General features: G+C 30.5%; 2 protein-coding genes across 3 annotated transcripts in view; both read right to left on the bottom strand.

Moving 5' to 3' along the window:
- ptpn21 (protein tyrosine phosphatase non-receptor type 21) overlaps window positions 1-8,885 on the bottom strand; it is a 35,702-nt gene extending 26,817 nt beyond the window's left edge. For both annotated transcript variants that reach the window (XM_051132933.1, XM_051132932.1), the window contains exons 1-4: window positions 8,729-8,885; window positions 5,961-6,258; window positions 3,001-3,170; window positions 2,824-2,921 (exon numbers count right to left, since the gene is read on the bottom strand). In XM_051132933.1, coding sequence (XP_050988890.1) covers window positions 2,824-2,921; window positions 3,001-3,170; window positions 5,961-6,140 — 448 coding nt within the window. In that variant the 5' untranslated portion in view covers window positions 6,141-6,258; window positions 8,729-8,885. The remainder of the gene's footprint in view (window positions 1-2,823; window positions 2,922-3,000; window positions 3,171-5,960; window positions 6,259-8,728) is intronic.
- A 1,065-nt stretch (window positions 8,886-9,950) lies between these two features.
- On the bottom strand, window positions 9,951-15,536 carry spata7 (spermatogenesis associated 7). The gene is made up of 11 exons (XM_051132773.1): window positions 15,300-15,536; window positions 14,851-14,943; window positions 14,656-14,703; window positions 13,642-13,757; window positions 13,119-13,558; window positions 12,984-13,029; window positions 12,146-12,252; window positions 11,860-11,910; window positions 11,621-11,698; window positions 11,463-11,520; window positions 9,951-10,734 (listed from the first exon to the last, which is right to left on the bottom strand). The coding sequence occupies exons 1-11, from the start codon at window positions 15,340-15,342 to the stop codon at window positions 10,315-10,317; spliced, it is 1,500 nt and encodes a 499-aa protein (XP_050988730.1). The 5' UTR covers window positions 15,343-15,536; the 3' UTR covers window positions 9,951-10,314.
- Between the last annotated feature and the right edge of the window lie 3,014 nt (window positions 15,537-18,550).

Here is an 18,550-nt window from a genome sequence, read left to right on the forward strand (position 1 = left end):
TATTTTAAGTTATGTATTGTTTTAGTTTTTAGTTTGCAAATGTAATATATATATTTTTTTATTTTGCAAATGACTTTATTATACTATAATATTAAATACTATAATATTGTCATATTAATAAATCTGTGATTTTAGGAAGATTTTTGCTACTTTTGCGTGATATTTCAGGTCGTCACTTAATATCCCATTTTAAATCTATTTCTTGAAGCAGAAACCAGTTAAGAACCACTATACATACATATTTTAATAAATGCATTTATATATAAAACAAATGCATTAATTAAAATTTTAGAAGCATGACATACAACTACAAATGCACACATACAACACATGCACAAGCTGTCAGACAGCGAAAACTTACAATACAGATTAATAACAATTCATATTGTTATGAATCAATCACAATAGTATAATGAGACTAAATAAATGCTAATTTATTAACAGTATGTCATGCATAGGCATCATTACTTAAAGATATGAATTTGATATGAATACAACTGCATATTTATTATAAATATAATAATTCTTCACTACAACTATGGTCTTTAAATGGCAACAAATAAATTAGACTACACAACAAAAAAACAAAACAACAGAGGTTCCTAAGGAACCGTGATTTATTTTATTTAATTTTACTAATTTATTTATTATTTTACAAACTGTTACACATTTTATTATTTTAGTTTGCAAATACAATATTTTATTTGTTTTTTGTTTTGTTAATATTTTATACACTTATTTTATTGCATTTTATATATTTTATTTGTAATTTTATTTCATTTTACCCATTTATTTATTTATTATTTTTAACATTGTTATTTATTTTAATCTTATTTTACAAATATTTTCATTTATTTTTGTTTTATTTGGTTTTATTTTTATGTATTTATTTTCCAAATTGTCATTCAGAATGAAGATGCACTGACTTTATGACTCTGATGCTGGGTTTAAAATGTAATATGTGAGCTGACACTCCTGCAAAATCATCTACAACATTTATAGAAATCGCACATCTAAATTTAGACAAGCTGAGAGACGTTTTGTTATGGAGGGAATCGATTTAGCCTTTGTAACCGTAGTAGCTCAACATTAACAGCATGTCTAATCAGCCCGTTAGAAATGTTCACAGCTATGTCGACAATCCGAAACATTACCATCGCGTGAAGCCTCCTTACACAGCAACGCTGGTGCACCAAAATAACTCCCGCTGAACGTCCGGCCTCAACGAAACGACACAAACCGTGCAAAGACAAAGGCCTTTTGATGGCGCAAATGCGGGAAATATTTTTTTGATCTGGCTGCAGCAATGCGTGACGTCAGTTCCTCTGCTATGCTAACAGCAGTCCAGTAACTGGTGCGGCCAGATATATCTTTGCCAGCAGCGTATGAGATTCTTGTGCTGAATAACAGCTACGCTGAGCCTTGTAGCACAACTTGATAAACGGTGCTCTGATTTTCTAGACTTGCAGCCCATAGAAATGTAAAACCATACCATCATGATGGAGTATCTGAACCCATGAACCAGACACTGGCTGAATGTTATCTTAAGAATGTTAAAGCAAATGTTCTCTTGCAACATCAACTCTCACAACACCTTCCATATTATATTAAAGAGGTTTTAGAGTGGAAGGGAAACCTTCATTAAATGAAAACCTGAATTTGACTTCAAAAAACCTAAGCAACGCTGTGTATCGACACAAATTTCACTATTTGATTTGATTTTAATTGACAAGCCAATTTAATCCTTTTTTATTCGATATTAATTCCTTTAATATCAACTCATAATGAAGAGATCTGTATATAAACATTTGAATTGCGCATTAGGCTGTTTTTATAATAATAATGCTACAAAAACGACTTTTTAACAATACAATTGTTTGTACCGTTTGTTTAAATATTAACATTTAAAGAGTGACTGTCATAAAAACACATTTTCATTTATTCAAACAAAAAGTTATAATTAACAACTTTTTAAATTTTGAAAGAGTTTTTATAAATGATTAAATGGTGACTCTTGGAAAAAAAATATATATATATTTTTTTATTATTATTATTAATATATATATATATATATATATATATATTTTTTTTTTTTTTTTTTTTTTAACGTATTAGTGCTGTCAAACAATTAAGCATGACCAAAATTATAGTTTGTTTACAAAATATGTGTATACTGTGTATATACTATGTATATAAATACACACAGACAGTATATATTTTGAAAATAATTACATTTATTTCCATGTATATATTTATATTCATATAACTGATATTACATAAAAATATTTTTCATATATAAACATTTTTCTTAAATATATACATGCATGTGTGTGTATTTATATAGACATAATAAATATACATAGTACACACATATATTAAGTAAACAAAAATGGTTTTTTTTGGATGCGATTAATCGTTTGACAGCACTATTTTATATATAGCATTTTAGCATAGACTAAAAGGTTGATTCTAGGATTTTAAGAATCAATATCTGATCAGTCAATCGTGAAAAAACAAAACAGCTTCGTCATAAGGACTACTGTTATACTTTTTGCATTGATTTTTCCTTTTTAAACCAAAATCACTGCATGTTTTCACTGAGTAAATGATGATAGGAGTTTTATTTTTGTGTGGGCTATCGCTTTAACATCTAACTGAACAGAACCAGCTGTGGAGAATATTAATAATATAAATGCCCCAAAAGATTAACGATAACTAAACCATCTGAAAAAGAGGGTGGTGATGCATTAGATCTGAATCAATTATAATATTTCAGGTATTTGAGTATACTGAGATGCCAAACATAATAATCAGAAAAAATACCTTGCACAGCCAAGCTGGCCAAATGAATGGCTTGCTCAATGGAGCACGGGATCTTCCCCTCCAGAACATCTTTCTTCAGTTGGAGATAATACTGATATCTGTGTGGAAAACAGGATGTGAGTAAAAGTGTTCTAGCAGCAATGCTGGCATATTTTCAGACATATTCTCGTCCTTAACCTGGTTATCTCTTGCTGTAACTGGGTAACAGACGACACGTAGAACACCACCCCAAAGTAAACGGTCGGCTCCAGTCCATACTTGTCAAGCTGTTTCTTCAGCGGCTTCTCCAAATCAATCCATCTCTGCTGGTTTTGTTTGTTGTAGTACCAGAGGCTGAAATACGTTATCTGGGGAATGAACAGAATTTCACTGATTGCTCTTTCACTTGTGAGAAACAACAGGCTGGGAGGATGAACATTCATGTTTTTAACTTCAAATCAGATTTTCTGGAAGTGAAGACTGGGCATATTCTCAATGTTTTGACTAAAATGGCTTTTTGGCAGAAGATTTGTAGATAAAAATCTAAGAAATAGGTTTTGAAACATGGAGTTTCACACTATGACCTGAGGTGTGACATCCTAAAACTTACAATTTAATTCCTTTATATAATTACACATGATGTTTTTATGAGCTCAAACTAATTAAGATACTTTAAGTTCATGTCACACAACAGGATAGTCACTGATCAGCAAAAAAAACATAGCTAAATGGTGATTAACCATCAACTAACTTATATTTAATCTAAAACCTTAAGGCCAAACAAAAAAACACTTGACGCGGATGGGTTATTATTAATTAATTAATTAATAAATCTGTAATTTTAGGGAAATTTTTACTACTTTTGCTACTTTTACATCTATTTCTTGAAGCAAAACCAGTTGAGAGCCATAGTGATTAAGCATTACTTATCACATTTGATAAGTGACATGTACATTTACATATCAATTGTGTGATCTAAAACACACAAGAGGGTTTTCAAACTGGAAAACTGGAAAAAAGAATAAATAAAAATATACATTAAAATAAATGCATAAATATATTAAAATAAATAATAAAATTGTATTAAAATAACAAAATTAAGCCTAAAATAAATACTCCAAAAACTTAATGTAACTTAATAAAGCAAAAATATTTCAAATAATATTTTAAATTGGCACAGTATACCAATTTTTTTATTTTAATTTTAATGAGCATAAATTGGGTCTTTATACATAATTGATGGGTTAACAATATTAATAAATCTTTTACATGATAAACAATTCAGGTCATCACTCAATATCCAATTTTAAATCCATTTCTTTAAGCAAAACCAGTTGAGAACCATAGTTAAACAGTGATTAAGCATCACTTAACTTGCATTTAACCTGAAATCTTGATGCGAAACAAAAAAAGACTTGATGTGTATCGACTTTAACGATTTAAAATATTTTTCCAAATTACATTGAATATTTATTATACACGCTATATACAGTTTATATGATACATATTAGGCTTTAAACTACACGCACAGAATATCCGTACTTCTAAAAATTCATATTAAAGTTCATTAATCTATTTCTTGAAGCAAAACCAGTTGCAAACCATAGCTAAACTGTGATTAAGCATCACTTAATTTACATTTAACCTAAAATCTTGATGCAAAACAAAAAAGACGACGTGTAAACTTAACTATTTTAAATATTTTTTCCAAATGACATTAAACAATTATCATACATGCAGTTTGTATGATTCTTATTAAGCTCTAAACTACATGCATAGATATGTACTTCTAAAAATTAATATTAAAGCACAGGACTATAATTTATCTACAAAAATAGCTAGATAGTCATTAAAACAGGTGAAAACCTGAAAAGAAAGTGTCCAGTTACAGACCTTAAAATATGAGCTTTCCTTTATGAATTCATAAAAGCACCTGCTGATTAAAATCACACTACTAGTACAAACAGTGTGACACACTAGATGTCATCTAAAACTATTTTAAACAACATTTTTTACATTTACTTCATATAAATATACATGCTATTTTTATGACTCATTAAGTCACACTACATGCATGAAATACTTTACCTTATGTATGCATATATAGTTAACCTACATTCTTGATGTTAAAAGGGGCATCATATTTGTCAACTTACAAATGTTTTTCCAATTAACACTGCTATTACTAAATTAAATATTCCAAAACCTAAAAACTTCAGAAAGCTATTCTCTTAATCAACATTTGTTAAATTTCTTTATACAATTACTACACAAGCTGTTTTTATGACTCACTTTATAGAGTCACAACTACCTGGATTAAATATCTGTACATTAAAAACCCATATCAAAATGCAAGACTAAACTGAAACTAGAACTTGTGATGACTAGTTAAAGCACCTAAACATACCCTGCATCTTATACATTCATATAAATGCAACCAATAATCTTGATGTTAACTAGATATAATACTCATCAACTTCATCTAAAACTATTTTAATCAAATTTTTTTTATGCATTTATTGTACAAACAGTTTTAGGACTCTGCAAAACCAGCTAAATGGTCATTAAAATGGGCAAAAAAAAACAAACCCAAACAAACTGGTGACCAGTTTCCGCATCTTTATCTTCTGCATTGCTTTAAACTTAACCTGCAATCTTGATGCTAAACTAGACTTGACATATCAACTCTACAGGCTAAAAATGTTTTTTAATAACCAGTACTGTAATTTTGTTTTAACATCTACCCTGGAATGATATCGGAAGCATGAACAATTAGCACATGCTGATTAAATCACTGCACTAGTCAACTTTCCGCTACTGAACACACTTTACTAAAAGCCATAGTTGTTTGGTAAAGAAAATGAGACTTACACAACATGTGTGAAAAGACACGACGATCTATAACTAGATATGGATGGTTTACTAACACGATAATCTGATTCAGACTTCTCGAGAGCAGCTGACTGCATGCAAATGAAGCACACTGAGTCCAGGCCGAATTCTTGGCACACATGCGTTTAGGGTGTTTGACAGCATTTTGGTTGCGGTCCTAGAATAGCCGAGACTCCAGACGGCACCGGCGAGCTAAAATAAACACACGCCCATGCTGCGTTAAGGTGATTTCCACCAGATTAAACCAAAAACGAAGGCAATCCTACCTCCCGTAACTCGAGTCTCTGCGCGACTGCCTCCAGACATTCCTGTCCCGTGCTTTCCACCGAAAGCGTGAACTCCACATATTCGCCGTTGAGCAGCTGAATGCGGGTCACCAGGCAGCTTTTGCTGGACACCGTGTATCTTCTGGTTCTCTTGAGCTTTAATCCGAACGGAAGGGGCATGTTGCACCGGTGCCGCGACCCTCCTCGAGCAGAATGATTGGATTCAGCTTTTCTCTGCGCTTAATCCATGGAGGGGTGCTGGATTATACAGGGCTCCACAAGACAAACACATGAGTCCCTGGATAAAGACAAACCACAGCAAAACAGATTAGAAACCACATTCGCAGATACAAACGCCTAAACGTTCACAGTCATATCAGTATTTATCTGCTCCTTCTGATAAAATCACAACTGGTGGGACACAGATAAGCAAAAAAACAATGCAAATTAACCATGTAATCATGCATAATTTAGACAGCAAAATTAAAGACGGTTATCAAATTTTACAAAGAAGGAAAAATGCATTCAATATCTTTAAAGTTTAAAAATCTAATTCACAGAATAATTGATAAATGACATGTACATACTGTGTGATGTAAAACACGCAAGAAAACTGAAAAACAATGTAAAATAAAGAATAAATAAAAATATAATGTATATATATATATTTAAATAAACAATTTAAACATTTAAAAATGCATAATTATATTTATTTTTTTAATTAAAATAAGAGAAAAAAACTTAATGAAACCTCATAAAAAAATAAATATATTTCAAATAATATTTTAAATTGGCAAAGTGTATCAGTTTAAATGAGCATAAACTGGGTCTTTATTCATAATGGATGGCTTATTAATAGTAATAAATTTGTGATTTTAGGGACATTTTTGCTATTTTGGTGTGATAATTCAGGTCGTCACTCAATATCCAATTTTAAATCTAGTTCTTGAAGCAAAATCAGTTTAGAATCACTAAAGATATAATGCATTTATTAAAATCTATTTTAGAAGCATGACATTAAACATGCACAAGCTGTCAGAAAGTAAAAAACTACAGATCAATAACATAATTCATATTGTTATGAATCAATCACAATAGTATAACGAGACCGAACAAATGCTAATTTATTAACAGTATGTAATGCATATGCATCATTACTTAAATACACAGTGATGCTTTTTATAATTATGATATGAATGAAAATTATTTTTTTATTTTAGTTTCCATTATTTTACAAATTTATTTTTTTTATTTTTTATTTTATTTTAATTTTTGTATTTTATTTATTTTATTTCATTTTACTTTTTTTGTAATTTTACAAATATGTATTATTTTTATTTTAGTTTCCAACCTTATTTTACAAATTATTTTATTTGTTTTTATTTATTTATCATATTAAACTACAATATTTATTTTAGGGACATTTTTGCTACTTTTGCATGATAATTCAGGTCGTCACTCAATATCCAATTTTAAATCTAGTTCTTGAAGCAAAACCAGTTAAGAAACACTATAGATGTAATGCATTTATTAAAATCTATTTTAGAAGCATGACATGAAACACATGCACAAGCTGTCAGAAAGTAAAAAACTTAAAATACAGATCAATAACATAATTCATATTGTTATGAATCAATCACAATAGTATAATGAGACCGAACAAATGGTAATTTATTAACAGTATGTAACGCATATGCATCATTATTTAAATACACAGTGATGCTTTTTATAATTATGATATGAATGAAAATTATTTGTATTTATTTATTTTTTATTTTTATACACTTATTTTATTGTATTTTAAATTATTTTATTTCATTTTACTTTTTTTTTTATTTTACAAATATGTATTATTTTTGTTTTAATTTCCAACCTTATTTTACAAATTATTTTATTTGTTTTTATTTATCATATTAAATTACAATATTTATTTTAGGGACATTTTTGCTACTTTTGCGTGATAATTCAGGTAGTCACTCAATATCCAATTTTAAATCTAGTTCTTGAAGCAAAACCAGTTAAGAAACACTATAGATATAATGCATTTATTACAATCTATTTTAGAAGCATGACATGAAACACATGCACAAGCTGTCAGGCAGCGGGAAAACTTAAAATACAGATCAATAACATTGTTATGAATCAATCACAATAGTATAATGAGACCGAACAAATGCTAATTTATTAACAGTATGTAATGCGTATGCATCATTACTTAAATACACAGTGATGCTTTTTATAATTATGATATGGATGCAACTGCATATTTATTATAAATAATTCTCCACTACAACTATGATTTATCTATTAACAGCATCGAATAAATAAGGCTAAACAACAAAAACAAAACAATAACAGAGGTTCTCAAAGCACCGTGATTTAGGCGTAAGGCCCTCAATTCTGTAAAAACAAGCATTTTATTATATTAAAGTACACTGACACACTTAATTCTGCTGTCGTTGTTAGGAATAAACGAGTTTTTATGCTTTTACGAAATATAAACAAACACCAAAATGTCTGACTAACTTTTGGAGCAACAAGTGACCACAAAACCGCACGTATCCAGATGGGACTTTTACACTTCATGAAATAAGACGTCGAAGTCTTCAAACATACATTTGACCGTCTAAATATGTGTGGTTTATTAAGACGACTGAGTTTTAGCTTTATTTGGAGTTTAATAGCGCGCTTTGGCTAACACTGCTAACACTTTTGAGTAACGTTAAAACTGTGGAAAAGAATGATTTGAAAAGCTCTCCGCCGCTTACCTGCTGGATTATCTGATTTATTATATCCTTGATTTATAGCATGAATAGTTTTTGGAGTAGGAATTACGGTTTGTGATAATAATCCGATATTTGGTGGAGTTTGTTTTTTCGGGATTGACGCATGTTTGAGGTTCCTCGGGTCACACTCCTGCTGCTGCGTCACATCCGCTCGGAATACCAGAGGAAAGGAGACCGGGAGGATATTAATCCACGGCACTATTTTCTCTCACACCCATGAAGTTTTGACGCTTTTTCGGGTTCATCACAGTCACAACATCTGATTTTGATGGAGAACGCGTGAACGTTAGTGTCTGATTTTTTGGAGTACAAAAACAATATATACCTGATCGAAAAATGAGATAGGATTAATAAATTGAACAATTGTGCTGCGCCTCGATACAGGTCGCGCACTTGCACGCATTACGTCAGATGCGTGGAATGCGTGGAATGAGAGCAGCTGCTGTAAAGCCATGTGAATAACTGCACATTATTTACCACAGTAAAACTCTGAGCTTTCTGTAATAAGTGTTTGGCATGATAAGAAAGACCTTATCAGCTCCTGAGGGTTTGAGGGTGTGTAATAAATCAGCATTGTCATATTTGTGGTTATCTGTTAAACTTTTTAGTGAGTATTTAAGGTAAATGTTTATTAGGCTGTTAACTTATGCTGATATGGTTGAATTCTCAAGGACGTATTAAGGTGTACAATAAACATAAACCAAATGTGATTACAATAGAACTTTATTATCTATATCCAATATTATTAAACAAAAAATACAGCAGTCAAGTCATTTGAATATATAAAAATACATCGTTGAAGTAGAAAGTGTTTCATTTCTCAGTAGTTGAAAAGGCAAAACACTCAATGGACAATTAAATCAACAGGTGCTGAAACAAACTCTGTAAATTAAACAGCGTATTTCAGTGTAACAATTGTCAAAAGTAAACAAAATGGTTTAAGCCACTCCTGGTTAGCTTTAAAGAGTTTTGAATACTGCAATTTTTAATATATGTGCATCCTAAAAAATGAAAACTAATGAACATATTTGAGACAAACGCATGGTTTCGATGAATTCCTTAATTGGGCATTTAATGGTTAAATTTACAATCGTCTGAAAAAAAAAAAAATATATATATATATATATATATATATATTTTTTTTTTTTTTTTTAAAAAAAAAAAAAAAATATATATATATATATATTTTTTTTTTTTTTTCCAGTTTAAATAAAATTCACTGTATCAAGTATATCACTGAATATGAATACTGCAACTGTATGTTACATACAAGTAAACAAATTAAATAGTAAAACTAAGTAACAAACTAGGCTAAAAATGTGACACGGTGTGGCTTTTGATATAACCAATAAACACCCAATTAATAGCAAAAAATCAGGAAAGTACTGAATACTGCACATAAGATACTGAAAATACTGTGTAACTATCACCTCATGGAAAACACACATGGCTTTTCTGTAAAAAAAGTAATATAACATTTAAAAAGTAAACAAAACAGAACAAAAGAGCAAACAATTACAGTGTCATAAAGAAAAAAAGCATTGTGCTTTTGCAAACATTTCACTGAGTTAAAACTCATCATCACTGATGTCTCCTCTCACCTGCTCCTGTTGAGTTTCTGACACTCTTAAAGACTCCGCCATGATTTTCCCAAGTTCATCAACCTGTTCCGACACCTCATTATCATCTTCAGTGTTCCTGGGATTGAGATGTTCGTTATCATTTAGGAAGATCTCGCCTTCATTATGACTGAACTCCACATCCACTTCCTCCAGACCGGCTCGACTTTGGTTCAAAGGTGTGGACGCTACAGCAGAGCTGATGTCCTCGCTCTGGCCTCGGTTCTCGTTGAACACTTTATGAAGCAGATCATCAACATCATCTGATGGCAGCATCTGACAGATGGCAGAACTGTTAGACGTGATGGCGGCAGCTGGGGGACTTTGCAGATCCTCCTGCAGATTGTCTAGAAGGTGGCGCATTTTGTTCTGTTGGTGATATTAGAGAGATGGACGGCTGTGAGTGATTAGTAACATGACATCTACAACTAAGGTGACTGGTTTAAAAAGACACTTGGAACTAAGTGTCATATAATGAAATGTTTATGTTTTGTATGTTGCTTGCAAAAGCATTTAATAAAATTAAAATAAACAAATAATATCCACATCCTTCAAAAGTTAGTGAGAGTTTTTTTTTATGTTTTTGATTTTTAAAGTCTCTTCTGCTCATCAAGCCTACATTCGTTTGATCAAAAATACAGTAAAAACAGTAATATTTTTACAATTTAAAATAGCTGTTTTCTATGTGAATATCTGTTAAAATGTAATTGATTCTTGTAATCAAAGCTGAATTTATTCCAGTCTTCAGTGTCACATGGTTCTTTAGAAATCATTCTAATATGTTGGTCTGCTGCTCAAGAAACATTTCCAATTATTATCAATGTTAAAAACAGTCGTGCTGCCCAATATTTTTGTGGAAACCATGATACATATTATTTTTTAGGATTCTTTGATGAATAGAGCATTTATTTGAAACAGAAATCTTCTGTATCATTATAAATGTCTTTACTGTCACTTTTAATCAATTTAATGCAGACTTGCTAAAAAAAAAAAAGGTAATAAGATAAGGAAGAATTGTTTGTTTTTCCTCAATTAAATCACTTTTTTAAAAATAAAAGACTAAAGGTAAATTAAATATAAAAATCCAAAATCCTCACCTCATCTAATCGATGTTTGTTCATATCAATGTGACGTTCAAATACTCTTTTCAGTACCCTGAATAGACAAACGCTTCATTAGACAAGTCAAATGAACAAAAAGTGGAACAAAAATGTCTTGCAATTTGTCTCCTTACAAAATAAAAGTTCTCACACACCTGTCAGAATAAAGGCCCTGTGTTAAGATCTCATTCGTCACGTCTGTAATGAACTCTAGGTACATTAATTCTTCTTCCCTGGTGAAAAGAACAAGTTCAGAAAGTCCATACAGGCATGAATATATTCTTATATCATGTAAAGTGCATCATTATTTCTAAGTCTCTGGTTTGTTAACAGTATTAAATGAACATTAGTGGTTAAACGCCACACACATAGTGGTTTGATATAGGATACTCACTCTGCTGAAACCTTTCTCATTATGGGAGACCTCATGCCTTCTGGTGAAATCCTGAAACAGAATGGCATTATAAATTATGTAAAAATGTAAGACTCTCTTACATACGAACTCTCATCTGTTACATAATGTAGCTTGTCTGGCGAGCTCATTACACTTTCTTGGGCGCAAAGTGTACTTTTTCTATGATTTGCATAATTTTAGATTATGCATGCTTTCTATGGCTTCTATAAATCCATGAGTCATTTGTGTGATGTACAGAAATCTGGCAGATGTCTGAATCCTTTACCTGGAAGATGAGAGAAGAAAATCACTGCCTCTAAACCTGCTCGTCTTGCCGTGATGTCTAAATGAATCGGTTTCTTCATCCGACCACTCTTGATCAAGAGTAAATGGCTGCAAGAAGTTTAAAAAAGGAAAATTAAGCTTCTTCTTTGTCTAGATTCCCGCTCTAGACATTCATCAACCAAGTTCAGGCACCAAAACACCAACAAACCAATAAACATCAACGGATGCATTCAAAATAATTTAATGAATTAATAAATAAAATAAATGCATAAATAGATGCATGCATGCATAAATAAATAATGCATTAAAAACAATACACCGTTGCATATATAATGCATAAATAAATGCATAAATCAAACAATCAATCTATGCATAAATGAATGAATAAATAAATAATTAAAAATGTAAATAAATCAATTCATAAATGTATGAATGATTGAATGAACAATAAATAATGCAAAAAACAATCCATAAATAAACAAATCAAATGCATAAATAAATAAATAATGCATAAAACAATACATACACCACTGCATATATAATGCATAAATAAACGCACAAATTAAAAAAAATAAATCAATGCATAAATAAATGAACAAAAAATTAAATAAATAAATAAATCAATCCATAAATGTATAAATGAAAAATAATTAATGCATAAAAATAAACAACTCAGTAGATAAATAAATAAACAAATGCATAAATAAATAAATAATGTATCATTCAAGCCATACATGCATAAATAAACATATGGATAAATGCATAGATAGATAGATAGATAGATAGATAGATAGATAGAATGTTTTGCAGAATGCCTCTCAAAGGTCTTTTAGACTTGCCTGGGGTGACTTGAGCTGTGGAGAAAAGCCTTGTTTGGACCGTGTGCTGCAGAAAACAGATAAAGCACCATTATACCATCAGGTGGCACCATTTAAACCATTATATAATAGTCATTTTAGTCTCAGTAGTCATACCTGCCGTGATACGTCTCCTGTCGGACGACTTTAGATGAGGATCTCTCCTCCTCAGCTTTCCTCCGTGGAGGTGTGTAATAGCGATATTGTAAGAGCGTGGACTTGTGGTCTGATTTGAGCGTTCTCGGAGTGAAGGGTTTCTCCTGAGTGAAGCGATGAGCGTGTTTCAGAAGAACGTCACCGCTGTAGGTCTTCTGTGTGGGATCCTGAAAGCTTCTGTATCCTCTCTGACTGGCGGACGTGGCACAGGACGGACCCGCGGGATGCCAGTGAGGGTTTGGGCTTCGGTAACTCAACTCTGAGGCGGACTGGAAATGGTTCGTAGGGGACGGATATACGATTTGTTTGGAGTGGAATGAGGTGCTGATTCTAGGCGAGGACATCAGAGATTGATCCAGGTAATGATAGGCACTGTCGCCACCCTGAACAGAGGGTCTGCTCTGGAAACAAAGAGTAAACTTCGGTTCTCAAAACCTTTTCTGCACAGCAATGTGATATAAGGAAGCACAAGATGTTAACTTACATTCTTAGAAGAACAGGAAGTTCTTGAGTTTATCCTAGTGCTCGTCTGGGAAGTGGATCTTCCTGATTGACCTTGAGTGTCTTTCCTTAACTGCTCACGGCGCTTTTGATCAACATCTACAAAGATTAGTCAAAAAATAATCATGAAAATGTTAAATTAATGTACTAGTATAGCAATTCATATCTGGCTAAATATATTTAAAATATATTTTATTATATAAACTGAGAATTAAATTTTTTGTCTCAAATAAAGATCACGATTCTGAACTAAACAAAATAATGCGTGACAAAATATTAATTGCGGCAATTAATTTGAATGAATTATGAATTTTTTAAAATATATAATATATGTATTTAAAATAGAATATATTTAATACACCAATTTTTAATATTAAAATTATTAAGTGGTTTGACTGAATGATTCAATGACTCATAAATACTTGAGCTGTAATATATTATATAAAATATTTAATTTGATATATTATTAATTTATATAAATATATACATTATATATATATATATATATTATATGTATATGTTTATATAAATTAATAATATATCAAATTAAATATTTTATATAATATATCTAAAAAAAATCTAAAAAAACATATATATATATATATATATATATATATATATAAATTAATAATATATCAAATTAAATATTTTATATAATATATATATATATATATATATATATAGTTTTTTTAGATTTTATATTGATATATAGGTGTATATACATGTATATATTATATATAATATGAATGTATACACAATTTTTTATATACATATTAAAATATACAATATATAATGTACAAGTTTAAATAATAAATAATAGTATTATCTGGTTAAATATATTTTGAAATATACAAAAATAAAATATTTTTATTAAAAAAATAAAATAAAACATTTTAAAACATTAAAATATAAAACACATTTTTGTTATATACATCATAAAATATTTTATTTTATTGTAATAAACTGTAATATTGGAATTGTAATATAGCACACTTACATTTGACATTACTGTACATGCTTTTAGGCAACGAACAGTCCACAGCAGCTGAAAGAAAACAAAAGAAGTTAAGTATATAAAAGAAGACAGAAAAAATAATGAAGGCATAAAAGAAACTTTTATGCTTTTCCAAGGTCTTGATGCCAAATTTGCAAAAACTATAAATGTAACATCTGTGGCATGTATTTGAATTACCTTTGGCCGAATACAGCTTTCTGTAATGTGACAGCATGTGATCTTTAATCATGTACTGATCCATCAGTTTGCCAGATGAGCCAAGACAGTAACCTGTAAGAACAATATTAGAGCCATTACAGACCATAATAACCCATCAGACACAATTAATATATAAATTTTAATAACTAACCGCCTGAAATGCGACATTACTTTGCTTTTACCATGGTACATTTTCAAAAAACTCTGATATTAACATGTTTCTACGTCCAAATACATGACATTACAAGGGTACCATGCCTAAAAACCATGGTAAATAACATGGTACTTTTTGTTTAGTGTTGTAAATGAACATCACGGAACGCGTCTCTTTTAAAATTACAAGCCATAAACATAAATAACGAATTATAAAGTTTATAACCGTCTGTGTTTGATCAGATTATTATACCCGACTTGGCGAAATCGTTTACCTGGTTTTGTGTCCATCATGAGAAACTCTGGCAGGAATCTCATGCTCAAAACACTCGTGTTTCACCGGAAATCATCGTGTTTAACGTTCATATGAACGCTGAGGTAATGCAGTCATATTAATAATACTTGATAAATAAATATATGTTATCGTATAGTCACAGTTCTCATCTTTCACAGATGTTTTTGCAAGCTGCCAGCTATCTGTCCTCACTACCGCGAAGCTTCGCCGTCGCCATGTTGGTTGCTATGCGTGCGTCTGACGTCATGTAGTCGGCAACGTAAGCACGCACATGTCCCCAACCTCAACTCGGTTTTTTTTTTTTTTTTTTTTATAAAATAACATGAAATATACGCATATGGCTAATGATAAACCTCTCTGCATCTCTGCATTTATCCTGTGTGTCCTCTTAAGCCTCTTAAGGTGTTTGTATTACTTTTGTTTTAAACCTGGCTACAGATCCCTTATGAAATTAACCATGGTTTAACTACAAAAACAAAAAACCCCACCATGGTTACTATAGTTAAACCATGGTAACCATAAATTAACCATGGTTTTGCTACAATAATCATAGTAAAACTGTGGTTATCCGAATGATAATCAATCAGCAAACTTGTGTATACTTAATTTCTTTCTTTTCTTTCTGTTTTGTTTTTATAACTGTACTGCCTTAATGATTTGATGTTTTCTACTGTTTAATAAAATAATCAGAAAAGAATATCGCGACATGCGCTCAGGAAGTTTCGATCTAAATCAAATGATTCGTGAACCGGCTCCGATCGAAGTTCCGATCTAAATCAAGTGATTCTTGATCCGCGCTTCAAAAGTTCCGATCTAAATCAAATGATTCGCGAACCGACTCCGATCGAAGTTCCGATCTAAATCAAATGATTCACGATCCATAATCCGAAAGTTCTGATCTAAATCAAATGATTCACGATCCATAATCCGAAAGTTCTGATCTAAATAAAATGATTCGCGATCCGCGCTCCGAAAGTTCCGATCTAAATCAAATGATTCACGAACCGGCTCCGATCAAAGTTCCGATGTAAATGAAATGATTCGCGATCCGTGTTCCGAAAGTTCCGATCTAAATGAAATGATTCACGATCCATGTTCGGAAAGTTCCGATCTAAATCAAGTGATTCGCGATCCATAATCCGAAAGTTCTGATCTAAATCAAATGATTCACGATCCATAATCCGAAAGTTCTGATCTAAATCAAATGATTCGCGATCCATAATCCGAAAGTTCTGATCTAAATCAAATGATTCGCGATCAGCGCTCCGGAAGTTCTGATCTAAATCAAATGATTCACGAATCGGCTCCGATCAAAGTTCCGATGTAAATCAAATGATTCGCGATCCGTGCTCGGAAAGTTCCGATCTAAATGAAATGATTCGCGGTCCGTGTTCGGAAAGTTCCGATCTAAATCAAATGATTCGCGAACGGACTCCGATCGAAGTTCCGATCTAAATCAAATGATTCTTGATTCGCACTCCCAAAGTTCCGATCTAAATCAAATGATTCGCGAACCGGCTCCGATCGAAGTTCCGATCTAAATCAAATGATTCACGATCCGTGCTCGGAAAGTTCCGATCTAAATCAAATGATTCGCGATCCATAATCCGAAAGTTCTGATCTAAATCAAATGATTCGCGATCCGCACCCCGATTGAAGTTCCGATCTGAATCAAATGATTCGCGATCCATGCTCGGAAAGTTCTGATCTAAATCAAATGATTCGCGAACCGCTGAACTGTGCTGAACTAATTCAGCTGAACTGTGCATGTATGTTTTTAAACACTTTGGCTACTTTATATGTTCTTATTCTGCCCGTGTATTTAATGTGCATCCTTAAAAGTGGATGGTGGTATGGTATTTAGACTGCTGAGACCATTTAAATATAAATTTGTACATTTTATCTCATAAAATACAACACAACACCAAAACATGAGTCGCTATAGTCAAACTCTAAAAATGTCTAATAAATAAATCTGTAAAGGTGTATCAGAGTAGACAGATTTACCAAGATTTGTGTTTATGTAAGACTGAATATTTCATATGGAGAAATGCTCTAGTTATGATGTCATGCTATTACTAATAGATGTGGAGTCTTAAGGAGGTGCAGTACAGTTTCATCTATATTTCATGAGGAATCTCCGGGTGGTTCCTGCTCAGTGCATACAGAAGACATCAGCAAATGATGATGAAGAGATATATCCTTCTTGTAAATGTCATTTCGCAGGGTAAAGCATGAGATAGCATAATTATGAGAAAATCAATATATTTTTTATTAAAATGTATTAATGTATGATTTAATTACATTTATTTTTTTCATTGTATTTAAAATTATTAAAATAAAAACAAATGTATGTAAAATCATTAAAACATTACATTTTATTATAATTTTTTTAAATATTATTTTAGCATTTAAAAGACATTTCAAATGTAAATACTTGTAAAAAAATATCAAATTAATTTGTAAAACAGAGTGATTATTATACAGAATACATATTATATTTAATGTATTATTAATTCTACATTTAACAATATGCTGTGTTAAATATTATATAATAATATTACTGTCATATTGCATATAAAATAATACACCCTTTTATGGTTTTTATTATTATTCTGGTTTTATTATTATTATGGTTTTATATTATTCTGTGAGTGTTTATGGCTTGAACTTGTTTTTAATGAGTGAATATAATTTTTTTTATTTAAATATATTACATTTAAACTTCATTCAGATTTAAAACAATTAAAATATATTACATTTTCCTAAAAAATTCATATGATTTACAGAATTTTAATATATTTTTAAATATTTTACAATATGCAATGTTAAATATTATATAACAATTGTCATATTAAACAATAAAAATAATTAGACATAAATTATGATTATGATTATGAATTAAATACAGCTATTAATATGATATTTATCAATATTCAACTTTAAATATTATATAATACTATTTTGTCCTATTTAAATAGTTTATAAAAAATACAGCTATTTATATACTACTTATCAATATGCAACGTTAAATATGATATAAGAATATTTTTGTCCTATTTAAATAATTTATAAGAAATTAAACAATTTATGTTATTATTAAATCATTAACTATGACTATTATTATTAAATAATTAAATGTAGCTATTATTATAATAATATGCAATATGCAGTGTTAAAGATTATATAATACTGTTGTCATTTAAATAATAAAAAGTAATTAAATATAAT

This window comes from Labeo rohita, chromosome 17, assembly GCF_022985175.1.
Source record: "Labeo rohita strain BAU-BD-2019 chromosome 17, IGBB_LRoh.1.0, whole genome shotgun sequence".
Lineage (NCBI taxonomy): Eukaryota > Metazoa > Chordata > Actinopteri > Cypriniformes > Cyprinidae > Labeo > Labeo rohita.

What these genes read in the sequence shown, in the direction of transcription:
- spata7 (XM_051132773.1), bottom strand. Translation starts at nt 15,342, where the DNA reads ATGAGATTCCTGCCAGAGTTTCTCATGATGGACACAAAACCAG. An exon ending in CAGGGCCTTTATTCTGACAG is followed by an intron (nt 11,521 to 11,620) that starts GTGTGTGAGAAC and finishes TTGTCTATTCAG; the next exon opens with GGTACTGAAAAGAGTATTTG. An exon ending in ACAAACATCGATTAGATGAG is followed by an intron (nt 10,735 to 11,462) that starts GTGAGGATTTTG and finishes TATCACCAACAG; the next exon opens with AACAAAATGCGCCACCTTCT.